Source organism: Calypte anna, chromosome 4A (assembly GCF_003957555.1).
Source record: "Calypte anna isolate BGI_N300 chromosome 4A, bCalAnn1_v1.p, whole genome shotgun sequence".
Taxonomy (NCBI): Eukaryota; Metazoa; Chordata; class Aves; order Apodiformes; family Trochilidae; genus Calypte; species Calypte anna.
In genome coordinates, this window is record NC_044248.1 from 22,339,071 (window position 1) to 22,366,350 (window position 27,280).

The 27,280-nt window shown below is 38.8% G+C and overlaps 1 protein-coding gene across 2 annotated transcripts; it reads right to left on the bottom strand.

Annotated features, from left to right (window-relative positions):
• Positions 1-3,765: 3,765 nt before the first annotated feature.
• Positions 3,766-20,106, bottom strand: FAM149A (family with sequence similarity 149 member A). 2 transcript variants are annotated; one of them, XM_030449856.1, is made up of 14 exons: positions 20,015-20,106; positions 17,416-17,526; positions 16,823-16,955; positions 15,284-15,426; positions 13,012-13,137; positions 12,687-12,863; positions 10,692-10,882; positions 9,268-9,398; positions 8,119-8,222; positions 7,163-7,390; positions 6,724-6,844; positions 5,869-5,997; positions 5,368-5,446; positions 3,766-5,103 (listed from the first exon to the last, which is right to left on the bottom strand). In XM_030449856.1, the coding sequence occupies exons 1-14, from the start codon at positions 20,083-20,085 to the stop codon at positions 5,030-5,032; spliced, it is 1,818 nt and encodes a 605-aa protein (XP_030305716.1). In that variant the 5' UTR covers positions 20,086-20,106; the 3' UTR covers positions 3,766-5,029. The 2 variants fall into 2 exon arrangements, with proteins under 2 accessions (XP_030305716.1, XP_030305717.1); XM_030449857.1 differs by lacking the exon at positions 5,869-5,997.
• Positions 20,107-27,280: the final 7,174 nt, after the last annotated feature.

Below are 27,280 nucleotides of genomic sequence, written 5' to 3' on the forward strand. Positions count from 1 at the left end.
TGACTGTTGCATTTTTCTGGATAGTAAACAGCTAGAATTGAACTTTGCTACTCCTGCTGTTATTTGTAATGGTTTATGGCAGAAATTAGCAGATACATACTCTGTCTTGTAAACACGTGAGGCAAGCTATGTTGCAATCCATCTCTTTTGTTCGGATGACATCCTGCAAAGGAAGCAAGCACAAAGGACTAAGAAACTTAACTTCCGCCTTCATAACATGAAAATAAGCTGGGAAACTATGGGCTCTTCTTTATAAAAACCTTGCAGTATTTTGTCTTATGGAGTTGATAATTACATGAAGAGGAAAATTTTAAGTCAAAATCTGTGTTTCTGACTGCTGATAACTTCTTCAGCAGGAAGAAGTGTAAAAACCAGTGAAACAGTAGCAACAAGGAGAAAAGCCACAGGGAAAGCAATAAGGAACACAGTAGAACAAGCACTACAAAATCCTGCCAGCAGCTGGCAATGGTGAAGCTGCTCCTAACAAAAAGCAGCAACTATGCTGGAATAAGATGTAAAAGATATATCGCAGAAAGAAGAAATGAGAGGTCGGGCATCTCTTAGGCTTAATTATGTCACCAAGACTCACTAACATCATAAAACTTGGAGGATGTTCTGTAGGAAAGGAGTCTTCTACCAGATTGTGATTAGCATTCCTTTTTCACACAAAAAGCTATTTGGTTGGTATTGAGTTTCAGCGGGCATCCCCTTCCTCATGAATCTTTGCTTTTGTGAATGTGTGTAACATTGCAAATCTACAGTCACCTAAGTGGAAGCCTATCTGCCACGCTGACAGAAGGCATGCACCTTGTCAGGTGGCAACATCAGCCCACATGCATAGGCTTGTGCTGCTCTCTATACTACAGGTCTGGATGCTTTGAAGCCAATAAAATCATCATTATTGCAAGGAAAAAAAAAAAACAAAAGCAAAGCAAGGCTAAAATGGGTCTGATATAACAGAAGGACAAAAGAGAAAATACAGAACTGAAAAAACGTGGTGTACTCTTTACATTAGTCCTTCACCTCAGCCAAGACATACTTCAAAAAACATACAGCATCCAAACTAAGAAAGACTAATCAGCTGCTAACTTAGCAATGACTACAATTAATTTGCCATTAGGGAGGGTTTTTCTTCAGAAGACTTTCCCTCTTTCTCAACATACACAATTACTACGTGATTAAACTTTCTATAGAAAGTTACCTGGACTGGAAAAAATAAGTCAATTTGCAGTCCACAACAATGATTATCTGCACAAAGAAAATATACCACAGCATGTCTCCATTTGAAAAGACAGCACCAGTGGTCACCAGCTCAGAGATCTACCCCATCCTCCGTGGAATGTTAGGGCCCAATGCTGAACTTCACACCCCTGCAGCCCAAAAATTTAGGCTTCTAAGCCCAAAGCTTGTGGAAGACTCCATTTTCTATGGATTCTCTTTCCTCATACAGGTAAAATAGATCAACTGCACTGGGGAGACAAAGACCACAGCTATGTTTGTTTTTCAGAGCCAAACAGATAGCTGGAATGCTCTGTCAAGTTCACCTCAGCCTTGCAATGGTTTCTGCAGCCTGGTCTTCACTGCTGTGTTCAGTGGCTATCATTTGAGACACTTTCACATCAAATTTTATGCAAATGAATTATCACAGAATACAAAAGTTTTGCTGACCCTTTAAGAAATCAGAATCTTCCATTCCAGGAAGATGCATGCCAGGATAATAACATGCTTTGTAACACAGCAGGTTGTAACTTGGGCCACCACCCGTTCCCCAAACAAAGCCTCTTGTTGTAAAGCTATTTTGATAATTCCCCAGGGATGTTGTCATTAATACTAAGCAGCTAACAAAGGATCACATCTGTGCTTACCATTTGTGTGTCAGGGGAAACGCATACACCCAAGTTAGATGGCTGCAAGCCATTGCACAGTCACAGGTGGAGATTCTGTTCATTGTTCAGTGGTTTGGCTAGATTCTACAGGGTTCCTCCTTGCTAAACTCTACCGAGTTTGAAGGAAACATTTAGCAGCATGCTATGCACCATGAGGCAAGCCAGAGGTCATGGAGCATGAATAAAGGGTCAGCTTAAGATATGAAGATATGAAGAACTCCTGTGTCTGGGTTCTGGGGGGGTTGCCCTTAAATCATTTTCACAGAGACACGACCAGCCTGGCTGATAGGCCAGTCCTGCAGAAGGTCTGTGATGGAGCCTGGAACTGGCAGCATTTCTCACAGAGGCAACCTGAGCAGCAACCCTGCTGCCAACACTTTGCCACCTACACCCAGCTGAAAAGCTTAATGCAAAACCACTGCAAGACTGACAGAGAAAATGGAGGTGAAATTTTCTCCACATCACTCCTTAGTGAAACCAGAGACAACAGCTACAAAAGGATGGCTACATAGAAACTATCAACAATGTTAATCATCTGGAAAGTATACCTTTCCTTACAATTTTTCAGGGAAGACTTGCTCAGGCCTGAACTTTTCTTTGTCAGGAAACATCTTGGAGTCTCTAAGCAGGATATACCTTACAACAAGAACATCTGTGCCTTTTGGTACCAGACCTCCTACTGTGCAGAAAAGGGAAAGTGAGGAGAAGCCTAAAAACAGCAGCAAGTAAGTGACTTTCTGTAAGTTGCTACCCAGAAAAAAAGAGAAAATCCCTGCCCTTTACTTGGGAAACCTTCTCAGTTATCTTCCCTGCAGACCCTCCAGTACCCATCCCAAACACCTCTAGCTATTTAAAGTGCTAGACTGGCCACAAGACAAGTTCCTACCTCCAGTTCTTCAGCCTTGATAAAGGAAGAATGGAGTATGTACCAAACACCTCATTCAGTTCTCAGTGAACCTTCTTCTATGCTTTAAGATTATATCCAAGTGAGTACACAGGCCAGTTCATAGCAGCTGCTGTTCTATCATCATCCTAGAGGTCCAGATTTACAAAGTCATTCACTTCAACACTCTTCTGGTGCACAAGCAGGCTTCATAAATACTTGGGTGTGCAGGCAAAGTGAGATAATTAGTTCCACAGTCACAAGAAAAAATAAAATAATGAGTGAAGAACTCTATCCAGCTCATCAGGATGTCAGATCATCCATGACTGTCAGGTGCCCAAAAACTGACCGAAAGGAAAAAGTGTTAAAATAGTTTTGGCAGTCAGCAAACATTCCTCTTCCCTCTCTGCTGCCACCTGAGGGCACCCTTTTGCAGCTCTACTGATGAGCGAATCCTTCCTCTCCTTCTAAGCTTCAGAAGCAGATGTTTGTTGCTCTGCTCTTCTCTTCATTCAGAAGCCCAGTGACGGAATTCCAAGGCTCTGCAGTGCCTGGCAATCTTTCCTTTCACAAAGTGCTAGATGATGAACCACTCTCCAGTGTGTGGTTCCCACTTCGGCTGTTACAGAATCAAACTGTCACATATTCATCTTTTCATTTAGTCCACAATTTAAGATCTGGGTTGCCATGAAGTGCCACAAGATGGTGAGGGACACATTTTGCCATCATTTCTCTGTATTCATGTCAGTGTCCATGTAGTAGAGGAGGGAACATTTCTGAGATAAAAATTACATTTTGGACATATCTCTGAAGAAGATTTAAATGCGAATTTTGAATATTTTGTCATCTTTGACCCAAGATTTCTGAAGAAGCTGCATCACACTGACCTGCAACTACATGAAATCAACCTGCAACTCCAGACCAAAAGCATTCTGGTTTCTCAGATAATGTATCACAATACCACTAGTGAATGAACGCAGTATATGCAAAGGAGAAAAATACTAAGCAAGTAAGTAAAAAATGCTTTCATTTACTCAAAAGAATGAAGCATTTGATGACCATTTACACAAAGCAGAAATTTGATAAACCATATACATACAAAATGTATGTTACAAATGCTTTGCCTTGAATTATCAGTCCTTGAACATTCATAGAAAGAAGTGAGGAGAACTGGGAAACTGCACAACTTGAGCAAATAATTCAAGCTTTTCTCCTTCTCCCTCCTTTTCCCCTTCAAAAGCTCTTCAAATACATCTACTTAAACTGCTGGCTATCTGGTGCAAAGAGGAACCCCTGACTGCAAATGCACACAAAATGCCACTCGCTAGGGACCTGATCTGGGATGTGATCTCTGGGCAGAACGCGATTTCAATCTCCTCTTTGATCTTCTCATTTGGGTCTGCACAAAAAGGTATTGTACACTGCTTTCATCAGTTAAGTACATATTTCCACTTTAAAACTTCAAAGGCTTGGATACTAAAAATTATGATTAATTTGTACATAAACATGGAGTTTGTTATAAAAAACTCAAGGAGTAGGAATTGTCTTACTGACTGGTCAGCACACGGATTCAGTTGTTGAGAAGCTAGAAAACCCATTTGTCCTGACATGGAAAACATTGCTTCCTGTATAAAGCATATTCCAGCAGTTCCCATAATAACTGATGAAAAAAACATAAGCAGAAGCAGTGAATTAATTCCATCTCACAATAATTAAAGAAAGAAAAAGATAGGACAGATAATATTTAAGAGAACAACTGCAATAATTAGACAGACTGAAAAAAGCAATATATATTCAAACAGAAGTTAAATACCACAAACTCCCTCTTAAAAACATAGATTTTATATAGGATGGACATTTGGATCAACTAGAACATCTTTAATGCTGAGGAAACAGAAAAAAGTGGGAACTTCACAGCCTAAACATACCTTATTTGCTTCTGCAGGCAGAATAACAATTCCCTAAGAAAAGACAGAAAAAGGAGGAATGCCTGAGAAGAAAGTACAGCTGCAGCAGCAGCATTTTGACTCTGTAAACAGAAGTGATGCCCAAAACTCTGGGATCTCAACCATTTGATTTTATCTTTTAATCTGGTCAGGTAACTTCAAAATAAGGCAATGTAGGCATCAGGAGGATTGCAAGGCTCAGAAGAAACCAGCATACTGCAGATATTCTTTGCTACACAAGATACTAGCTGGCAAATTCAGTGCTTCAGTCTCCCGGTCAGTGCAGAGGGGAGTCTGTTTCTTCATCAGCTGGGTTAAGAAGCAATTGGAAATCTCTTCCTTGAGGTTGGAGGATTTCTCTGAAGGGATCTGTAATAATGGTGTGAGCCTAGAAAACATAAAACATTGTTTGTTAATTGTGGTAGTATCACAAAGATAAGGGGGAATCCTTTTCCTTCCCAGGCATCACAAAGCTTTGCAGGGTTCCTAATAGGGCTACCTCAGACCAATTGAAATTATATTTCAAAACCAAACAAGTGATTTTGCCAAGCACACCTACTCTTTCATGCCAAGATTGCCTTCCCTTGGCACTTCTCAGCTGTACTATGTTTTGTTGGCCTTTTCCCTTTTAAGTGGTTCTTACTTTGCCTACCTATTAATAATCCTTGACCTGTCCCTCTGTGGTTATCAAAATCCTTTGGAGTCAGTGATCTCTTCTGAGGTATGTCTGTCTGTAAAAAGGAAAAACATGCTGTCAGCCAGTATGGTATGCTTATCTACTGTTGTTCTATGTTGTATGCTTATCTATGTTGTTCTATCTACTGTGATCTATGTTTGATCACAGTTTTTATGATACAGTCCTAGAAAGCTGCCAAGCTTCAAGCAGTATGAAAACTTCACACTTCTAGTGCACAGACACCCTCAAAAGAACTTCCTGATGCATTAGACTTGAAAAAAATCCCTTCTTCATACACTAGTTGTCCTTTTAAAGGTTACCGCCCCCTATCAAAAGCCTTTCAACATTGTGCTCTCTACAGGTAGCAGAAATCCATGTACACCAGGAATCAGAAGAGGCTCAGTAAATGAGACCCAACAGTGGGCATAAATGGAAGCTTCTTCACTTTCCCATGTCTCTGCTTACACTGTAACATACCCTGAATGTGTGAGTTGTGCTCGGCCTTGAAAATTGAGCAGTAACAACAGTCCTTCCCCTGAGTGGTCGTTGCTCTGTACCACCAGGCACCGCACTTGACACTCTGCTGTGAGCATATTGTCCCCGACACTGAGAGAAATTAAGAGCATTGAGAAAATGTAGCAGTTTAATTGGTTATAATAGCAATCTTTCCACTGCCATACCAAAAAATACAAAATAAGTACATTATAATTTCACTAACCAAAGGCACCAATTTAAGGTAATTTACATGTACTAATGTTTTTAAACAGATTTGAGACTGCTCCCTAATACTAGTCTATAATCCCAGAAAGACATATTACTTAAAATAATAATAGCCTTTACATGTCTCTCAAATCAAATTATCATTCAGAGGCAAAATATCAAAATGCCAGTTTGCTTTCACTTGGTGACTTACTACTTCCTTATTCTTACAAAATGTGGAAGTATCAGTAAGATTTATATCCATTTCTCCTTCAGTCAAGACAATTTTCTACTTCTTATAAACTAGCATTGGTGAATAGAACACTAAAAAGAATTATATAAATTCAGGTGAGTGTAAGTGTAAGGTCCCTATCTGGTTGGGTGGCTGCTTTTCTCTTTTTTTTTTTTTCTAAACAGATTTTTCTGTTTTCAGTGTTTTCATTCTGATGTGTTTGTGACCTGAAGCTTTAAAGTGTGTCCTAGTGGTACCCCAATGTAACACATGAGAGCATATTAAGACCACGTATTTAATACGAACCAACACAAACTGTAAGATTGCTCATTTCAACACACAGCAATTTACCTCCAAAGAGCCTGAAGTTTTTCACCAGTACAAAAGTGAACAGTACTTACAGTGCTCTGCTGCCATCGAGGTAGTGAAAGACACCGTTCAACAGCCTCTGAATTTATTGGTGGCAGCTTGTTCTGGGTTGTGGGTGTGCGAGCAGAAGATAAACGATCTGAGCTGCCAACCCTACAGAATTTTAAGAGTTCCACTTTTAGGAAAATTCATATTAAAGACCTCTTCACTGCAGTAATATGAAGTTATTAAACAGTGCAATTCTTTATAGAGCTCAGCTACAGAAAGTAACAGCAACTAATATAACAATAAACCTCAAACAAACCAGTGCCTCTCCTCAAAAAATATTATTTTGCTTCCTTTCTTATTCCCTCTCAATTCTAGCATGAGTAATTAACCCCTGGTTAGTTCTCATAAATTTTGCAAAATCCTTCACTTGTAAAATTTCAGTAAAGTTATGAGGAAAGCAAAGAATAAAATGAAAAAACTCACAATTTAGTCCCCCTAAGGATTTCATCATTGTATATATTAGGAGCTTTTGAGGAGAGTTGGTCAGAAGTGAGAGAAGGTAACCTACAATGGTTTGGTAGCTTCCTAGAAGATGCCAGCAGCACCCGAGACGATGAGAGAACACCATTATCTGCAATTCTACCCAATCTAGTGTGCACTGAATTTGGAGCACTGGAGACAACACTATGCTGCTTGTTTTCTTGCTCATGCCTAGGGAAAAACAAAGAAAAACAGGATAGGGAATGAGGACAAAGACAAAAAAAGGAGAAAAGATTTTATAAGAGGGTCTCATTACAGCTTCTACAATTTAATGTCATATCTCTGTTTACACACAGTACTGCCTTCTTTTTGTAACTGTAGAACACCTTTTATATATTAAAAAATATGTCGCATGTAGTGAAATGAGGCAACCAGGTGCCACTAATTGCCAGGGAGTGAGCATGAGCTTGTGTTAAGCCCACCTGTGCCTGATTAGGGCAGGCCCCCAACTGCGCATGAGCAGGATTAGGGGGCCAATGAAAGGCCTAAGGGTGAGGCTCGAGTGGCCGGTTAGCACGCGGTATTTATACAGTAAACCTGAGCAATGCTGAGGCTGGGGGTTCGAGCCTCACCCTAAGGGTGAAGAGCTCTGGTGGCACAACCAAGTTAGTGTGGTGCTGAGACAAAGCTCCAGTGTTGCAATCAGGTTAGTGCGGTGCTCATAGAAGCAGTAGAAAGCCAAGCAATGCCAAGGTCCTGAGATCAGGAGTGAGCCAAGCCTGTGCTTCAAGTCTCACCTTTTACTGACTCCCTAATCCTGCTCATGCGCAGTTAGGGCCCGCCCTAATCAGGCACAAGTGGGCTTAACACAAGCTCATGCCCACTACCTGGCAATTAGTGGCACCTGGTTGCCACATTTCACTACATCGCATATTTAAAATGTCAGTACCAACACCTACTGTACTTTTTCTGCTATGGCAGCATGCCTCTTCTGGAGTGGTTTTGCTTGAACTGTCATCACACCATTCAAATCAGTACATAAATTGCTGGAGAAACGATGAACCTAGTAGAAGCAAAAAATACACATTAACCACAAGATTTTTTTGAAGAAAGACCTCAAAAAGTCCACAATTAGCAGATATTTCCATTTTTTCTTAGGAGAGTTTATGTTAAAATGATTCAGCAGAATTCTCAGCACTAGGTGGAGCAAATAGGTTATTTTGCTTATTTTAAAGATATTCCTACAAAGAAAACTTGGGCAAATAGGTTATTGAATTAGAACTCTATTTTCAATATAAGCTTTAGTTGAAGCCAGAGTTCGGATTCTCCAAAATTTCACTCTTGCCTCAGCATGGCACAGATCAGGGGCACAAAGCCTGGGCACTGCTTATCTAAACTTTTACTTTTGGCTGCTGGGATCACTACAGAACCTAGAACACCAACAGGGAGCACCAAGTTTGCTGTTAACTGGAGACAGGAGAAAAAAACAGATTAACAAAACCCCAACAAAACAGAAGCAGTGGCTGAAAAATTAAAAACATGCACAATGGGAACCAGGGAACAGAGGAAGAAGGCAGCAAGCAGGACCAAAAAGGCCATTTTACCAATACAAACATGAGCTTCCACAGTGACAGGTAAGGCCTAGTGCCAGCAAGCTTCTAGACATACATCCATGTCCCCTTTTATAAGAGACAAAGGAAATGAAAAGGAAAGTCACAGGGTTATGAGTAAAGCTCTCCACATTGCAACTTTGTATCACTGCAGTTCACAGAAGAGACTGATTGGTTTTCTTAATTCTACCAAGAGGAATAGGCTGGACCACATCAGAAGCAGAATTATGTTGTAAAGAAAAAACACAGTCTAGCAAGTGTTTATGGTAAGCCAAGTTGAGTAATACCTTTACAGTTCCTTTATGAACCACCAAAGAACACGAATAACAAACAAGTCATGCACATTTAATGAACCTTCTTTTTCAATAACATAGAAAATATTAACTTTACCTAACTGGAAACTAAACTAAACTAATGAAAGCTTTTCTAGTTTCAAGCAGGACTCTTGTTCAAGGTTAGCAGACAAAAGAACACCATTTGAAAGAAACATATTTTTACCTGTGAAGAAACAAAAGATACAGTTCGCATTTCAGAGCCTCTGGAAAGAGGAATGATTCCAGCATCTGCTGTAATACGAATGACTGGCAAATGGGACAGTTTTGTTGTAAGAGCTTTCAGTTTTTCCATCCCTTTGTCACCATAAAACATCAAAAAAAAGAAGAGAATAAGAAGTATTTTGTACATTTACCAGCCATTATTTGGTGGGATTCAAACAATGTAACACTTCACAGTAAATGAAGACTTTCATATAGTTTAAAGTTTCCACGATATATAAAATCTATCACAAATGTTTTTCTGAAAGTATTCCCATTTGATTATTCATTCTCTGCCACTGACAAACAGGTTGGTTCATATAGGTAGAGTTGGAAGATGTTTAAGAAAAAAAAGCCTATTGATCTTATCCTTATCTGACAGCAGCTACACCCTCTTTCATTTTGGGTGTATACCATCATCTCATCTGTATTATAAACCCTAATTTTTTTAACATTCCTAGTTGATATACTTTGGTTATATATATTTGGTTTAAGTTTATGCCCTTCATAAAAGATCACAACTACCATAAAACTGCAAAGCTATCCACCCTAAAACTATAATATGGAGTGCAACAATTCACTTGTAAAGAAAAAAAACCTTTTATATTTAAGTAAAACCTGAAATACTAGGTTCTGATGCTGCAAGTGTTCTGAGAAATTTTCATAGAATCATTTGTCATTTTTTCCTTTGTTGTAGACTTACGTTTGAGGATTAATGTACCTTATAAGTGAGATAATTTCCAAAACCCACCCCCAGGCATTCTTTTGTTACTGTCCTCTCAAAATACATTGAAAGAAGAAATAAAATTTGTTCTCAGCTTTTACAGACAACACATGCACACTTACTAGAAATTCACTTCTAGTTAATTTGAGTCTTTTGCTTATCACCACAGTCCATTAAAATGCAAAATCATAAAGTAAAATTACATGCACTATCGTTTACTCATTCTCTAATGAACTCCTGCACTGTCAGCAAGGCTGTATTTCTCATTTTAACAATCTGACTACCTAAGGGTTCTTTTCATTAACAAAGCTCACACAACAATGACTAAGAGACTTTGATTCCTAGGTTCCAGGCTCAGAGGTTCAGACCATGCTGTTAGTGATTCCCTGCAAACAGCATCAATTTGCATCCTGAGCCAGTGATTAAGAACTATGATTTTTAACATGCTCTTCTATAATGCTGCTCTTTCAATCAGTATTTTAACTCTTTGTTTGTTTGTTTGTCTTTTGTTTTCTTGGATACCTCTCACAAAAAACTCCAGATTTCCCAAACTTCAATTAAGGGAGGGGAGTGGGGGAGTGGGAATATATACAATTAAAAACAAACAAACAAACACTTTTCTGAGTTAAGAGTCAAAAAATACCATATCTGAAAATATCAGGTACCTGTGAGACTAGTTTCCCAATTTTTTTTAATCAATTCCTCCAATATTCCAATTACAATGCTCCAGATATGATCAAATATTTCAGAAGCCACAGCATCTTTCATACAGGCACTGGGAGAAACAGGGGGCATGCCACGCTTACTCCTCTTCTCAGCGAGACGTATTTGCTTTTTTTCCCATCTCTCGTCATCACTAATAGAGGAAGGAAATTCAAATTAATTTCCGTTGGTTTTTACTTCTCTTTCCCCTCCTTCTAGCACACCAAACAAACAGAAACATACATATGGAAAAAAGCCAGTCAGGTGTAGATCAAAAAAAATCCAATTGAAATGTACAGAGTACTTATGGGAAGAGAAGCTATCCAGTACATATGATTTCTTTTTTCTCTTGCTAGCAGGTGAAAAATTAAAAACTCCAGTCAGGGCATTACCACAAAAATCTGTAGCTGTAGAAGGAACAGCTCTCTATGTGGTATTTAGTCATTTGAGACTAAATTGTATACTTTTTACCATAAGGGAAGTACTGTCAGTTGCATTTGACAGGAGGATTGTCACATAGAACATTTATTTTTTATCACATCCTGTGTGCTTGCACACATCTGCAACACTCTGACACTGATCAAAGACAAACAACTTTAAAGGATTTCTGCGGCCTGACAAGAATAGCAGAGCTCATGGTCCTACACTCAACTATTCCCCTTCTGCTACTATGTGGACAGTTAAGTTTTTAATTTTATTCACACACACACACACACACACACTGCCTTCTCCCTGCCTAGGATGCTTTTCCTAATTTGCTCTTCTAACACACCTCTCAGCAAGAAAGCTTTCACCTATTTCTTTTTTTAATGCCATCATACCTCTTTCTAAGGAAATGCAATTTCTTTTTTTTTTTTTTTTTTTTTTTAATTACACAGATGTTCCCAAATTCATTCTGGTTTCTACTATCTCCCTTTCTCTTCTCAGTGACTTCTTCCTCAAATTGGACTGCAGACTTCTTAACTGTAACTGGGACTTTGCTGAATGTGAGCTGGGGCTCACAAAATGATCAACCTATTTTCACATCAGGCTTTGTAACACCTAATGTTTTAGTTATGGAGAATGGAAGGAAGTTTCAGAATGGAAGGAAACACAGAACAACACATAAAGGAGGCCCAAAGGAGAGAAACACACCTACAGTCAAGTCTCTCTTTCAAATTCAGTTAGCTTACTTGGCAAAATGAAGAAAAAAAGAATCCTAAGAAGATTCTTAAATCCAAATCCTTTCCAAAAACAGAACCACCCAGGTCCTCTTTCAAAAACAGGCTTGAAGGCTCAGTTTGGTACTAGAGTTCTTCTGAACTCTTTTTCCTCCAATTGCATCAAGCTTTAGCACAAAAAATAATGCTTTGCACCCCACTGGTCCTACAGCACATTGTGATTGGTCTTCCATCCAATTAGCCTATCTGCTGGAACACTCAGCTGGCTCATAGGAAACCTAGGTTGCACTGTCAGGATGACAACTGCATGACTCATGTCACTCACAAGTGTGCTCTAAATGCAGGTTGTATGCTGCACCTCTTCTCACAAAGCTGTTATATACTGCACAGAGAGAATTTAAGATCTGTTTAGGTAGAAAATTACAGCATCCATAGAGTAATGACCCTAAACAACCTGGTGGTCAAGACATTCACTTGGGGACAAAGGATTCCCTTCATTCTACTCCCTGTGTCAAACTTTTGTATTAATTTCACTGAATCTCCATTCACAAAGCACCTCAAAACAAGTAGTGGTTAAGACACATGCCTCTGACACAGGAGATGTGAGTTCTGAACCACTAGAAAGTCAACATACCTAATCTGCTACATGCCCAGTGAGTGCTCTGACCACTGAACTACTGAAGACAGGGAAAGAAGGCTCTGTACATTACAGAAGAGATATACAGTTTATGAACCTTGACTGGTTTCACTGATAATTTTTCACTATATTTTTCAAAAATACATAGATCTGTTATTTACAGCTCCTTGTTGTCAAAGGCAAGATATTCTTCTATTTTTCCATCCACATCATAGATTTCTTCTTCCAGGAATAAATACTTGGATAAATCAGAGGCAGAAATCCCAGTGGAGCTTGAACCTAGGGATTTATGTGCTGGAGATACTGTTGGGATCAATTTAGAGCCTGAAATGCAGAGCCTGAAAAAATATCAACAAATGACAGTTAAATATTCAGAGAAAGAAGTGTATATTTAATTAAACTGAAATGTTTCAGTAATACAAAGTATTTGTACACATTTCTGAAGAGGGAAGACCAAAAAGAAATCTTAAAAAAAAATTAACATACTCTTTTATATTACTAGTACATTCACGGACGCCAGGTAAAGACTTAGTATCCACACAGGTATCACTTCTGTTCTGAACATGCTGAACACCTTCATCATTTGGCAATAGAAGCTGCTTTCCTAGAACTCTGAATGCAAAAAGGAAACAGTGAGCGATATCTTAGATGGAAATCCACTTTATATGCAAATATCAAGAATACAAATACCTGCAAACAGCAGGCAATGAGAAAGTACACTTCACATTTGCTTTCAGAAAGCAATTTAAAGAGGAGCCATGGCCTTATGTAATACATTAACTCTGCCTGGTATTTCAGTCATTAAATTTAACACTGATTTATACAAGATGAGATTCCAGCTTATAATTTTTAAAACCAGCCAAACTTGTTAGGTTGTTCTAAAGGCAGGTAAACACACTTCTTTTCTTATCAAAATGCCCTAAGGAATGTTTAACTGGATGCAAAGGACAAATAACATCTGTTATGACTTCACTTATACAACTCCAATATACATCAATTTGAGCAGAAGTTCTAATCCAAAACATTTACATAAACAGTTAAGGCTGGAATTAATGCTCAGAAAATGCCCCAAATCCAACATTCATAATGCACAGAAGGAGACAGAAAAGGTAAAAGCAACTTTATTAAAATGTACACAAAATTCCTAAGTTTTCTGAACACATCACCTTTTATTGAACTGGCTTTCACTAGAATTCACACAGGATCTCCAACAAATTTGCCAGTCGCATGTCTAGTGCAAGCAGGAATGTCCAGACACATTTTTTGAGACTATCATTTAAAGAACAGCACCTCATGCCACATGAAGCTGTAAGCAATGGTCTTTTCTACGTTCTATTTTGTAAGCCAAGAGCAAAAAGCTTTGCTTACAACAGATCTGTTCTTTCTCTTTTGATGACAGTACTGAAGTATATTTATTTCTACATGCTGAGCTAAGAATTCATATATCAACATACCAGGTTTTCAAATAGTAAAAGACAGCAAGCATGGAATTTGAAGCACAACTCTCAGACATAGATCTGGCATCCAATAAGCTGTTGTTTTGAGTAACTAGTCAACACAAACTGAGTTCTAAGGTTCAAGCTTAATAATGAAAATAACTTTCCTTTTTAATCCACAGGATTCACTATATTTTGCACCAAATTACAGAGCTTACAGATTGCTTCAGTTCACTTTCAACCTCCTGGACCTGGTTAGAACTGCCAGCACTAGATTTGAATCAGAAAATTTTAAGTACAGGAATCACTTACTTAAAAACAAATTCCAACTAGTGAAAATACTCTAAAAATATAGTGAAATGCCTTAATGTTTTTATTAACTACATAGCTCAAAATCCTGTCTCCATTTTATGCACATCCTATTATATTTCACAGTATTTTAAAAAAGGCAAAACATGTCTTAATGCTAATGCAAGTTACCTCAGATTTAAAAATTCTATCTTGTTCCTGAAAAAGCATGACAAGCCTTGTTGATTTGTTTATATTTGCTATTAATAAGTCTACACATTACCTAAAAGCACAGAAAGCATACCAGTTATTGACAGCATTGTTTTTGATGGTATTAATAAACTATTGACTAGAACACTAGTCCTATGTTTAGAACAGCTTAGAGCCATGAAATCTCACTAAGAATGACATGTTATTATTTTTGAAGGCAGGACAGTACAACCCAAAGCCTCTGTCCCTGTGTTACAAGAAGCAGTCATCAAGTTGCCTAGACAATTTGCACATTTATGCAAAACAATTCTCATTAATCATGCTTGTATCTGTTGAACTAGTTATTGTTACGTGAAAATCACACATTGTTTTACACTGACTTACACAGCTTAAGAAGACATTATGGCTATGTAGTGGATATTAAGCATTCAGTTGCTTTCATTTTTCATTTATTTTTAGAAGAATCTATAACAGAATTAACACTGAATTTCTTGGAATTTCACAGCTTGTCTTCACTTACAAGATTCTTTACAAGATGTACTCTTTAATTAGAAAAACTCTTTATAAAAAATGGTGCATTATTACTTTCTCATTACATCCTCCTAAAATATCTTTGCCTGCAATCATTATATTAAGCAAAATAAAGGCATCAGCTGTTAGTACACCACTCAGGCTTGCTCTGTAACTATGGCACAGCTACATCACAGAGATCCAGATCTGAACACAAAAGTATTTACTGATGCCATACATCAAGAGCAATTCATGAGGGTACCCCACAAATTCTAATTAAAGTGATAATTGATATCAGCAAGACACTTCCTTACCTTAGATGAGGAAACTGTTTAATCCAGTCTGCACATTCTGCCTGTAGGTTCTGAGTTTGGGAGGTCACTTTTCCTTCAAACAGCATTTCATCAATCTCCCAAAATAACTGATGCACTCTCTGGGTGCTTGCTTTATCAAATTCCTAAATATTAGAAAATTAATAGCTGTTAGTGAATATGTATACATATTTCTGCTAAGATCCCCAAAATAGTTAAAGAACAGGACAATGCAGACCAATGTGGGGACACAATTTCTATAATGCAGCAATAAAAAAAGCAGGTAGCTGGCCTGAGCAAAGTGCTTTACCAAAAAGGAACCACCTGCCTAGGACCAGCTGACAAAAACCATCAGTTATAAGGTGCATGGACTGCTGGCTCCCTCCCTGCTCCAACATGAGTGGGGCATGCACAGTGCACCTCTGCCACCCACAGCACCAAAGCTCCCTGCTCTTTTGAGCAGTGCCTTTCTTTCCCGAGTCAAAACAAGCTAAGAGGGGCAAGAGGGGGCACCTTCCTTCTGCATTACACACTCTTGTGGTTAGGAAACAACCCTCAGTGTGCATCATGGCCTTCCACACTTGCTTCACTGAAGTCATATCTCAGCACGAGCAGAAATGGGCAAGTGCAGTGGCACATGCAAGTAGCAGGGAAGTGCCTGGCTTTAACTAGTTATATGAAAAAGTGCACTTGGCTGAGGGTTCAGCTGAGGCACTGCTCATAATGACATTTGGCTACTTGTATTAGACACTTGGAAAAACAAAGAGGTAATACTCAATGTTCAAATGACATCTGTTCACTTCCAGCTGAGTACCCCAACCCAACTCCTTCAGCATACAGAAAGCATCACACTGAAAAGGAATGGGAAAGTAACTCTCAACCAGGTTATCATGTGAACCAGGGTCAGGCTCTCTGCTGGAGGACTGCAAGTGACCATTGGGGTCGGTATCTTAAAGGTTAGGTATGACAGAACTCCCACTACCAGCTACGGAGAGCCTTCTAAAATGCAAGTGGCAGTGATCCCAAGGATTTATTCAAACACTGCCAGCCTGCAGCACATATGCCTCAGAGATTAGGGCTCCATAATGGGATTAACCTCTCTCTACATAATCTACAAAACAGAACTGTGTTTGGGTAAAAGCTAATTATTTACTCTGACTTGGACATTCAGATGCATGCTCACGAGTGTACTTTATGACTCAAAACACTGAAAAAAGTTAAATTTAGATACTACCTATGCAGTATTTGAAAACATACTTTCTTGGACTCATAAACCTAAACTTACCTTCTTTAGTTTGCTTTCTCCAAATTTTATTTCATATTTTAATTCTATTTTTCCTTGTTATGCATCACCTGCACTGGTACCCACTTGCAAACAGAACTATTTTTTAAAAGATTCAATTAATATACTGAATCATTAGACTACAAAGAATGAAAGTGGCTAACTTCTACAGCACACATGCTGCATGTCCATTTTCTGAAAAAAAATAGTGATCATACTGCATTTAGGTAAAGTGCACTGTAAAAATTTCTGTGACATACATCATCCCTCCAGGAGTAAACTGAACTTCTTTCAGTAGACAAACCAGTAGTATAGCTGTTTATTCCAGACCCAGAATTATTCAACTCCGTGGGTGTTGTATGACCACTGGATGAAACCGATGTACCAACTTCACTGTGAAAAGAAGACAAACTAAAATAAAGACCACTATGCTTTCCTGTAAAAAATTTTTAAATAATGCAACTGATCATATTAATGGGCAAGCAATACATACTCCTGTTGGATGCAAGATTTTCAGGACATGCTGTTAGAATTTGCAGACGTATGTGTTAAGTAGAACGCAATGAGTACATGCCCCTATTTGTAACATTTACTGCCTTAAAAGCTAGTCTTCCTAAGGCATTTTGTTTATATATATATATATATAGTCATAGTCATAGTAGAAGCCAGAAGCAAAGTTCAAACCCTCTAAACAATGGGTTAGGTCAATTTATATTCTGCATTATATCCTGCAGTAGCTCTCATCCATGAGAGCAGCTAGAACCGTGACTAGTGAAAATTAATACCAATCCTGAAATACCTATTAAAGCCAAGAGGCCCTTGATAAAGCACTATTTGAGGAGTGAATACGTACCAAGTATAATTGTCAATGGCTTCCTGTACATTTCTCTCAAAAACTGCTGGAAGAGACTCTCTACTTTTTCCAGAAAGACACTGATTTGTGGAACCTCTGGAAAGTCCCTTCCTAGAAAAACAGAAATACATTATTCAGTAATATTAAAATAAGATGAACTCACACCTCTGCTGGAGGAAAAAAAAAAAAAAAGATATTACAGCAATTCTGTTGAATTTTTGAATTCTATCCATCACAACAAACATTTGCTTGAAACATACTACCTTGTTTTAAAATAGTTTTTAATTTACCTTTTACTTACACAAGTATTTTTCAGGAAAACAGACATTTAATCTAAGACTTATTTTAGTCCACAGGCATTTTCCTTCAATTTTGCACTTCTAGATTTGCATGAAATGCACACAAATGAAGCAGTACCTCATTATTGCATGAACAGAGCAAAGACACAAACCAATAACTGTCCAGACAGTAGTTATTTAACCATGGCTTTCTGTTTAATCATTAACGTATAATCTGTTTTCTCAGATATCTCTCTGCATAAAAACAAGTTACAGTTATGACACCAACCAATTGGTGGTCTTCACTAAAATATGAACTTTAAACTTTAAACTGGTTTAAGTGAACTGAGATATTCCAGTACATCAGGAAACCTTTTCAATTCATCTAGAGGCCACAAGGCATCAATTCTGCCAGTGCCAAAGGCTCCTTAACATCATCTTAAAAACCAAGCCCCAAACTTTCTAGCATTAAGCCTTTCCAACATAAGAAATGCTAGAAATATTGTTTGTCCATATAAATTAACACATGCTCAAATTTTCAACTGTCTCCTAATAATCACAGGAATTAAGATGCAGTAAGTCACAGGAATGTCTTTTATCATTACCCTTAAAGGAATACCTTTTAATGAAGAGACTTTTTTTAAAAAACTGTTTAAAATAATTCATTTTCATAATCCTCCTAAGTTATCATAAATATGTTAAACCACCTCTAAAGAATAGATATATACAGATGTGTTAAAACATTCCACAGAAACACTTTTACAGCAACAGACTACTTCATCCGTGGACTCTCCTATTTTCATCCCATAACATCTCATGCCCTAACTTTGAATAGCTGCATGATTGTATCACAGTACATTTGTGAATGAGTAACTGTAAGGCAACACCTCACAGTCCAGTAAGTCTAGTGACTTCCTTAGCCAAGAACTGTAGATTGGCTTTGCAACAGTTCAGATTGATCTGCCTTCTTCCTATCCTTTCTGATAATTATCTTGCTTTTACACAGACTACAGAGATGCCCATGTCAAAATCTAAGCCTCCACTCGGGTGATAGCATACATCCTACTCCTACGCCTTGGTTAATAAGGCACCAAAAACCAGCACCAAGTTTAAACTTCTCACCACAGATCTTGAATTGCAAATTCTTGGAGGCTGATACAACAGCAGGGGAAAGCATCTCTATGTGTTTGCTCTAAATATCCTCCCTCTCTCCTAGGCATGTGCTTTTGCCCACTATCAGAACAAAGAACGCCTGTGAAAAGAGGTGCACACCAGTCCTAGGAAAACTTCATTTTTTCATACACTAGGATCTATCACCCAGGCTTTGGTGAACTCAAAGCCCATCCTCTACATGGTAAACTGGTTGCTTCTGTTTAGGTACACAGGTACACCACCACCAACCCCTGCCATTTTGTTTGCCTTGTTACTGTCCAGGCAGCCTTTTCTGGTCTCTCTCTCTCTCTCTCTCTCTCTCTCTCTGTTTTTTCTCCATGGCTGACTCTTGTCCTCAGCATTTTTTCACGAATATTACCTCCACACCTTCTCACTTCACTGCTCACCCCTTTACCTGGTCACCTTCCTCAAACTGCCCAGGACAGACCCCTACAGAACACCAGTAGAGAAGGAAACTGCTACCCTCAGTTCCTCACTGTAGTTATTTGCCTGTTCAAGAACACTCCTTTGGTATTCCTGCTACTCCATTTACTTGTCAGACTTCTGGCAACCCAAGCTAACTATACTGATGGGATTCCCTGTATAAAGCTTCCTGACTTCTCAAAGATCCCTAAGTGGGGTTCTTTTGTGGCTCTGAAGGAAACCTGAATCTCCAAACATGAAAAAAACAAATACCTCCAATAAAATTTCACAGACTTTCTCTGAGAACCAAGGCATATGCATTTTATTTAATGGCATAACACATGACGTGATGATGAAGCAAAAATTCTGCCACACCATCCCACTGCAGGCTGCGAGACTACTCCTCCTGACTTTTTTGACCAAATGCCATTAGAAGATGAGCTAGGAAACGACTTCAATAAAATAAAACGACAGGAAAAACCCCTCCCAGGACACCCATACCACACTTCCCCAGCGCTGGCAAGCGAGCGCCAGGGACCGCAGCAGCCAGCTCCCCGCAGCTCTCAAGCCCCAGCAATCTCAGGCATTAAATGCTGTGGCTACAAAACAGGAGCCCTGCACACCCATCCCCGCCGGGGCTCTCCGGGAGCCGCTCCGGGAGGGTTGGCCAGCCGGCCCCAGCCTCCCCTGCAGGGGGATGCAGCCCCCCAGAGCCGGCTCGCAGCCCCCCGGCCGCCCACACTCACCCCACCACAAGGAGCCCTCGGCCGCCTCCGCAGCAGCCGCTCCGCGGGCCGGCGCGCCGCGCCCCGCGCATGGGGGGAGCGGAGCGGAGGTTCGGGGGCCCCCGGGCAGCCCCTCGCACCGCCCCCGGCGGTTTCAAGGAGGCGAAGAGGAGGAGGAGGAGGAGGCCTGGCCGTGCCCGCCCCGCCGCGCCTCCCAGCCCGGCCTTCGCCCCCGCTGGTCGGCAGGGCCGAAGATGCTGTGCAGTCGATCCCCCGGAGGCAAGGGATGGCTCTCCCTGGGGCTCCCGACACAAAAATGCCGAAAAATTAAGTGGCCCTACGCCCTCGGTCTTAATGGAAGATGTGCACGACTCCCCCGCCTGAAGGCGCAGCCGAAGAAGGCTCAATTTGGGGCCTTTCTGCCCGCAGAGGTTTCCCTCGCTTTTATAGATGATTAAAAAAGTGACCCAGTGCCGGACAACTGAGTAAGAGTTTTCCCTGTTAATTATATTAGAGTTCCCCTGAAAACCATCCCTGCACAAATGACGGCTCTCCCGGAGCAGGGGTGACAGGGCAGAGTGCTGCAGGCTGTCAGCTGCAGATTGACACGCTACACATTCATCTCTAACCACAGTATATAAATTACGGTGTCTGCATATTTTGTTGATAGCCTCTCTCAGAGGAGGAAGTACAACTGTCCATAAGATAAAAAGAAGTATTCTTCCTGGGAATGAAAAAAGGCCACATTAAAAATGCTGAAATTTAAAACTGAAAAAGTATGGTGTATGAAACCTCTTGTTACAGGGGGGAAAAAAAAAAAATCAGCATTCATATGATATTTAAAGTTTCATGACCAAAAAAAATATTAGGAAAGGTGTATGGAAAATAACTATGCATTTTTTCCCGTTATCTTTAAAAGACTTCTTGACAAATAGCTTTTAGAAAAAAGGTTCCACATTCTTCTGACCAAGTAGAATTAAGAATTTGCTTCAGTGTGTGTTCTCACAGTCTTCCTTGTCCTTGACAATTGTTCTTTGACAACAGGTTTGTCAGGAAACTCAAACCCATGAAGAAGACTGACATCCACTGGCATTTTCTATGCTCCAACTGACTGCTGTGGTTGCCTCAGCTTTCTCCCTTCAAAACATAAAAAACTACATTTCTACAGTGGAAGAACTCCATTTTTGTGTTACCTCCAGAAGCGCAACACATTCAAGCCAGCACTGGCTGTTACTTCAGCTCAGCAAAAGACATTAGAAAGGGAACATACTAGCACAAACATGGCAGCGGGACAGCCTTTTCTAGCTGAAAACATGAAAACAAGCACATCTACAGTGCAGACAAGTGAGAAGAAAAAGAACCCAGTGTTCTTTTCCCAAAATCCCTAAAGCTTGTGGGACAACCATTTCCAGTAAAAGCTTATTAATAAATAGGCATATAATATAATAATGAAGTGTGTTTGAACTTGTTCTACTACATTTAATTTGTTTATTTTAAAAACAACATTCACAGCAGAGGCAATATACAAAAATAATCCTACACTATGCTGAATTACCCTCAATCAAACTTCTGGGTCTACTGGTTTTTTCAGACTAAATCACCACACTTCCTTACAGGAGATAAAATAATAGTCTCTGAAGCAAAATACTGTCAAAACAAAGAAAAATACAAGGCTGCTCATGAGATTGAATGATGTGAAAAAAAGGTTCTTGACTAAAAGAGCGTAAAATAAGAACACCGAAGAGTAAAATGGAAGGTCTGAACATATGAAGCATGTGTCTTCAGTCATATTTTGAGGTGGTTTTGTGCATTGAAATGAGAGGGAGAGTCTCATGGGCAGTAAAACAGTCTTAAGTTTGGTCCATCTTACATTTATTTATCATTATTTATCATTACAATAAACATTTGATTTCCCCCATCCCTTACCTGATGCAGCACACAATTTTTTTCTAGTTGCTATGGTCAAAAAGCAACAAAATATAATGAGCCAGCAAAGCACAAAACCCACAGTTGCATTTAAAGGTCAAACTCTGCTACAGGATTGTTTATACCATTACCTCACAATGCTGTACAGAGGTAAGAGAGCCCTTTGGTCTACAGTAAGAAGAGAAAAGAGCATCAGAAACAAGGAAAAGTAGAGTGTACTGGAAGAAAAAGTAAATGTGTGCAGACAAAAACCCCTATTTCTTTTTTAATGAAACATTATTAGACCTTCAGGTTTCCTTTCCCATTACAAGTCAAGCAAAAAAAAATCCCATTACACAAGAAGAGCTTGATATGAAGGCCTAACAGCAATTTAAGAGAGAAATTCCAAGTTTAGGAGAACACAAAGGCAAGAGAAATAATGAATATGGAAGGAGAAATGTTTTGAGAATAATAGAAATATATAAAGTATTTACTATAAATAAATATTAGGATATGAAGGAGACCTGATAGAAGATGTACAAGCCATTAGCCTGCATGAGGTTTTTAAGACCAAGACCTTAAAGATGATATGGGAGGCCAGTGTTCTGAAGGGAGATAGGGCCTATCATGTCATCAGTAGCAGATTATTTTCACACCTAATTTGAACGGTAACCAAAGAGGAAAATACAAGATGTTAGATACAAGGGTGTCTTCCAAAGTCAGGAAAAAACTTGAAATAAACAGCAGACTGTGAAAGCCCTCACTTCTGCTCTCCAGAAGTCCTCCAGTGTGGCATCCTTCAAATGTTATGTGCAACTCACCTTATCTCTCCCCTCTAAAAAGAAGGGAATATAAAACTATTTTACAAAGGTTTACTTAATGTTATATCGATTTTGGCCTTGGAACATAGCTCTTAGCCTTGGAAGCTCTTTCCACCACCTCTGTGTACTCACATGCATATACAAAGCCTTTTAGTTCAGTTCCTCCTAGCTGTAACTGTTACCAAGAAATGCTCTACTGGATCAAAGTGATACTCCTTTTACTCCAATATTTTGTGTGACAGCAACAATAGGACATACTGTTTAGGGGAAGCACATAAATCTCACTTTCATCTACAGTTTATTTTCTCTTTCTCCAGCAGTGTCCACTGTCATGGGTTAACAAATGTTAAGAAAGTACATTCCTGCTTAAACCTTTCATATTCCTCTGTGGCTTCTTGTCCATCATTTTCTTGCAAATCTTTCTGTACATACTGATACTATTTGCCTCTAAAACCTCCTGCTGCAATGAATTCCAGAAGGCACTGCCACTCTGTTAAAAAAAAAAAAAATTGAGAAAAAAACATTTCCCCTGAGTAGTTCAGACTACTAGTTTTTCATACATGCCTTTTAATTCTAGTATTGCAGCACCTTATGAGTAAACAGGTTCTCAACCTGGGTGTCCAGCACACAACCTCCACAGTTCTGTGAGCATCACATCTGTAGTAACCACATCCTGAGCTGTCTTTCCTCAAAACTGACCGGTCTGACTTCATAACCTCTCTTCTGAAAGCAGGTAGTTACTTCCCCCATAACCCATCCCAGGTGCCTTTCTTGAGATGTGAAAACAGAACTGCATGCAGCACCCAAGATGTAGTATGCTGTGGTGAAACAGTCCTTTCTACTCTATTCTTAATGAGGAACACGACTTTACTGCTTTTCTGGATACCACCATCCTTCAATCCTTCACAGAGCTCTCAAGGCCACTGCCAGGATCTCATTCCTGAGTCATAACTGCTAGTTAACTGCTAGTTAACCCTAATGTCAAAGGTAATACTATAAACTGTTAGGGACTATTTTTTTGTTCCATCCATCTAGAGTAATATTGACTTCCATAGTACCATGTAAAATTAACCTTTTCCTCTAAGGTAATTTACACTTTTTTGCAAAGAAAGAAATAGGCCATGGCAAAGCACCACACTACATTTACTCTATTACATTTACTCTATTAGACCAGTAAAACAATGGAAATGAGAAGCTAAGTAACACTGCAGTGCTTTATCTAGGTTAGTATGAATTACAGCATGAAAGAGATCTATTGCTTTTAGTAGTCAAAATAGGAAAAAAGGACTCCAAGTTTCCATCATCTTCTGCAGCTCATCAAGTTACTTCTATCCACATTTTCAAAATCAATTGTATTGAAGGCCAAAGCTTGGGCTAGAAGACACTGACATTTTTACACCATAGATAAAGCTACCCTTCTTGTACCGAGTGTTAGCAATATCCTGAAAATGGGGAACACTGCAATTAAACTCTAAAATATTACCGACTCTTAAGCAACATAACTTAATCCTTGCCCACTTAATCTTTAGATCAGCTGTTATCTCATCTAGTTATTGTAATATATTAGGGCATCAATAATATTGTTTGTTAAAGAGGAATTACATATTTTGGTGTCACCAGCATATTGTGGGAGATGTAGCATAAGACATCTTACTGTTCTTCCAAGCAATTTCATTATGTTATAAAGCTGAATATTTTTTTTTCAAAGAATAGTAATAAAAGGGGATTTCTTTCCTCCACTTGAAGAATTTTTTTTTTCATTTCCATTCCTTCAATTTGACTAGAAGGATATAAAATCACTGTAAATAAACAGTAACCGTAAAATCCTACAACATACTGCTATAGCTCAGCCTTACACAGTATTAGGAGCAGTTGTGTGTAGTTGCAGAGCTCAGAAAATTCAGACAGAGGAAATACAGGAAAAAAATCTGTGCCATATTTTCACTATTTTACTCTCTCGATGTATTTTCAGTTTGTCAGCACCTGAGAAAAAAACTGTAAGACATATTGTAGATTCTTTCAGTTATTAACCAATTACTCCTAGTTATATTGCTAGTAATGAAGGTACAGTGGTCATCGACAATGTCTTATGAAACATTTAAACACCAATAAAACTTGTCTCAGAGGAATTTCATTTAGGTTAAGAAAAACTTCCTATGTGTATCTATCAATGATCTAATATCATATTCTGTAACTCACAAATTCAAATCTGAGCTCTAGGCAAGGAATACTTAAGTGTTCAATATTTAATTAAGATGCTTCTTCTAAAAGCTTAAGTGGAACCATCTAATTAAAAAATGCTAATGTGGAGGTATAGACTTTCCTTGTCAAACTGATGTATCTTATTCCTGCTTCTACATCTTTCTGGTTTGGTTTTGTTTTTTTGAAGACACACAATACCTTATTAGAATAAGCTTGACTGCTATGAATAAAATATTTGAAATGCCACCATGCATACAAAAGTATAACTGTTAGGAGATAATAAGGGGATATCAGTTGGAAGTGTTTCAATAGCAAGCTGAAATAAACATTTTGCCGCACAGTTTTAATGAAATAGGGCTTACTTTTCATCCTAATACAATCAGATAGTTTATTTTAGAAGTGAGTTTCATATATTAATTTTTCTAATTACAAAAGTCATCAGTCCTTCAACAGGAGTATCAGCTCATACAGCATTATACTCAGATTTACTTCTGGTACTAAAAAGAAAAAGAAACAACTTAGTGGGAAATTACACACAAAAGAACACAAGATTTTTCTGGTATTATTTATATACAGCATCAAATGCCTTCTAAACAGAACTCTCTCATTACACCTCATACCAGAACAGCTAATTTTCTATACAGTTGCAAGAAACACGTAAGCCCGAAAGAGATCACAATTTATTCTGATGTAGGAGAAAACAGAAGTAGTATATTAGGGAGGGCTTGTGTTCATAAATCTCACAGTATTCCATAGTTTAGTTATCAGGCAACTAGAGTATTTCAATTATTTACTATTTGCCAAAATAAATGTACAAATATCTAGATAAAAGTATACTTTTATAAATACCTACCAAATCCAGGGAAAAATTATCTAAAAGAACCTTTACATGGTGCTGACATTGGGACTGGCAGTTATAGGTCAGACAGCAATCCTGGAGACATCATGGACTCTATACAGTAACAACCAAGGTCATCAACAAAAAGTTGGTCAGCATCAGGAAAGCACAGAGACAGAAATGGTAAGCATCCCTTTGCCACTATGTAAAACCTTACTGTGTCCACAAACTGAACACTGCAGATCTTGTGCCTGCAGCTCTAGAAAGATGCACTGGAGTAAGAGAAGGGCTACAAACACAAGAGAGACACTTTCAGAAGCGAGGCTAAAAAGGCTGGGAACTTGGATCAGGTTAAGCAATGCTTACAGTTTACATGAGGTAGATAAATGAGAATGTGAATGAATAATTACTGCACCTCACAACACAACTACTAGATACATGCATTGAAATCAGCAGATCACTTTAAAAAAGCATTTTAAAAAAGACAACTTTTGTTTTCAAACCAGAGTTAGCAGTGACTTTGACATCACTAGTAAAACTTAGAGGCAAACACTACCAGCAGATTAAAAACCACATCAGCCACACTGACAGACATCAATCCCATAAACTGATTCCAAAAGGACAAGATAGGTGCCTACCTTCTAACACATCTACTCTAATGATGCTGGGGTGCTGGATGCTGGGGAATGAGAACAATTTCTCCATCAGACAAGAGCTAGAAACTGATTAAAAAAACCAGAAGACTGCTTTCAATACACTACATGGAAGCTATATGGAAAACAAACTAAAAGTAGAGGTTCTAAAGTTCATCTTAAAGTTTAACAACATAATAAAGAGGTATCAGTCGTGAAGAGATAAAAACTTTCAAAAATATATTCAATCCTATTGGTACCTGGCAAAATACTAGTGTCTTTTCTGATGATCAGTAATATAAAATAGCATAGTTTAGTATTACAGATTATAGATGAACAAGTAATATATACAGTGGTGCTTTGTTTCGGGTTTTTTGGGCGGTTTTTTGTGAGTACAAAATAGTATACCAATACAACTATTATTGACTATTACTGACTCCAACAAGTTCTCCTGCTTTACATATACTAAGAAACTTTCAACTTTACTATATATTTGCTTTAACAAAACATCACCAATTGAATCCTATAGCGGGTATACCTAACATATACCTATACCTTCTTTTACGTTAAGCAAAACCGAAAGACTCTCAAGGTGTAGCATGAAGATTAGGGACAGAAGCACCCGAAGTTTCATATCCCCCATATATCCCTTATTCATATCACTTAACATTTTTAAGAGGCAGTGACCAAATGTTTGCTTTGATGCACCGCTGCAACTTCGGGACGGACTCACACACCTGCATGCGGTACCTTTACGATTCCTACTCGAGCTCCGCACCCCTCCTGGCTGCTCTCCCTACAAGCCCGGGGCGTTGTTCCCCCGAGGACAGAGCAGTTTTTTCTTCCATTTTCACCTCCATTCCCCTCAGCACCGAGCCGTCCGCCTTAC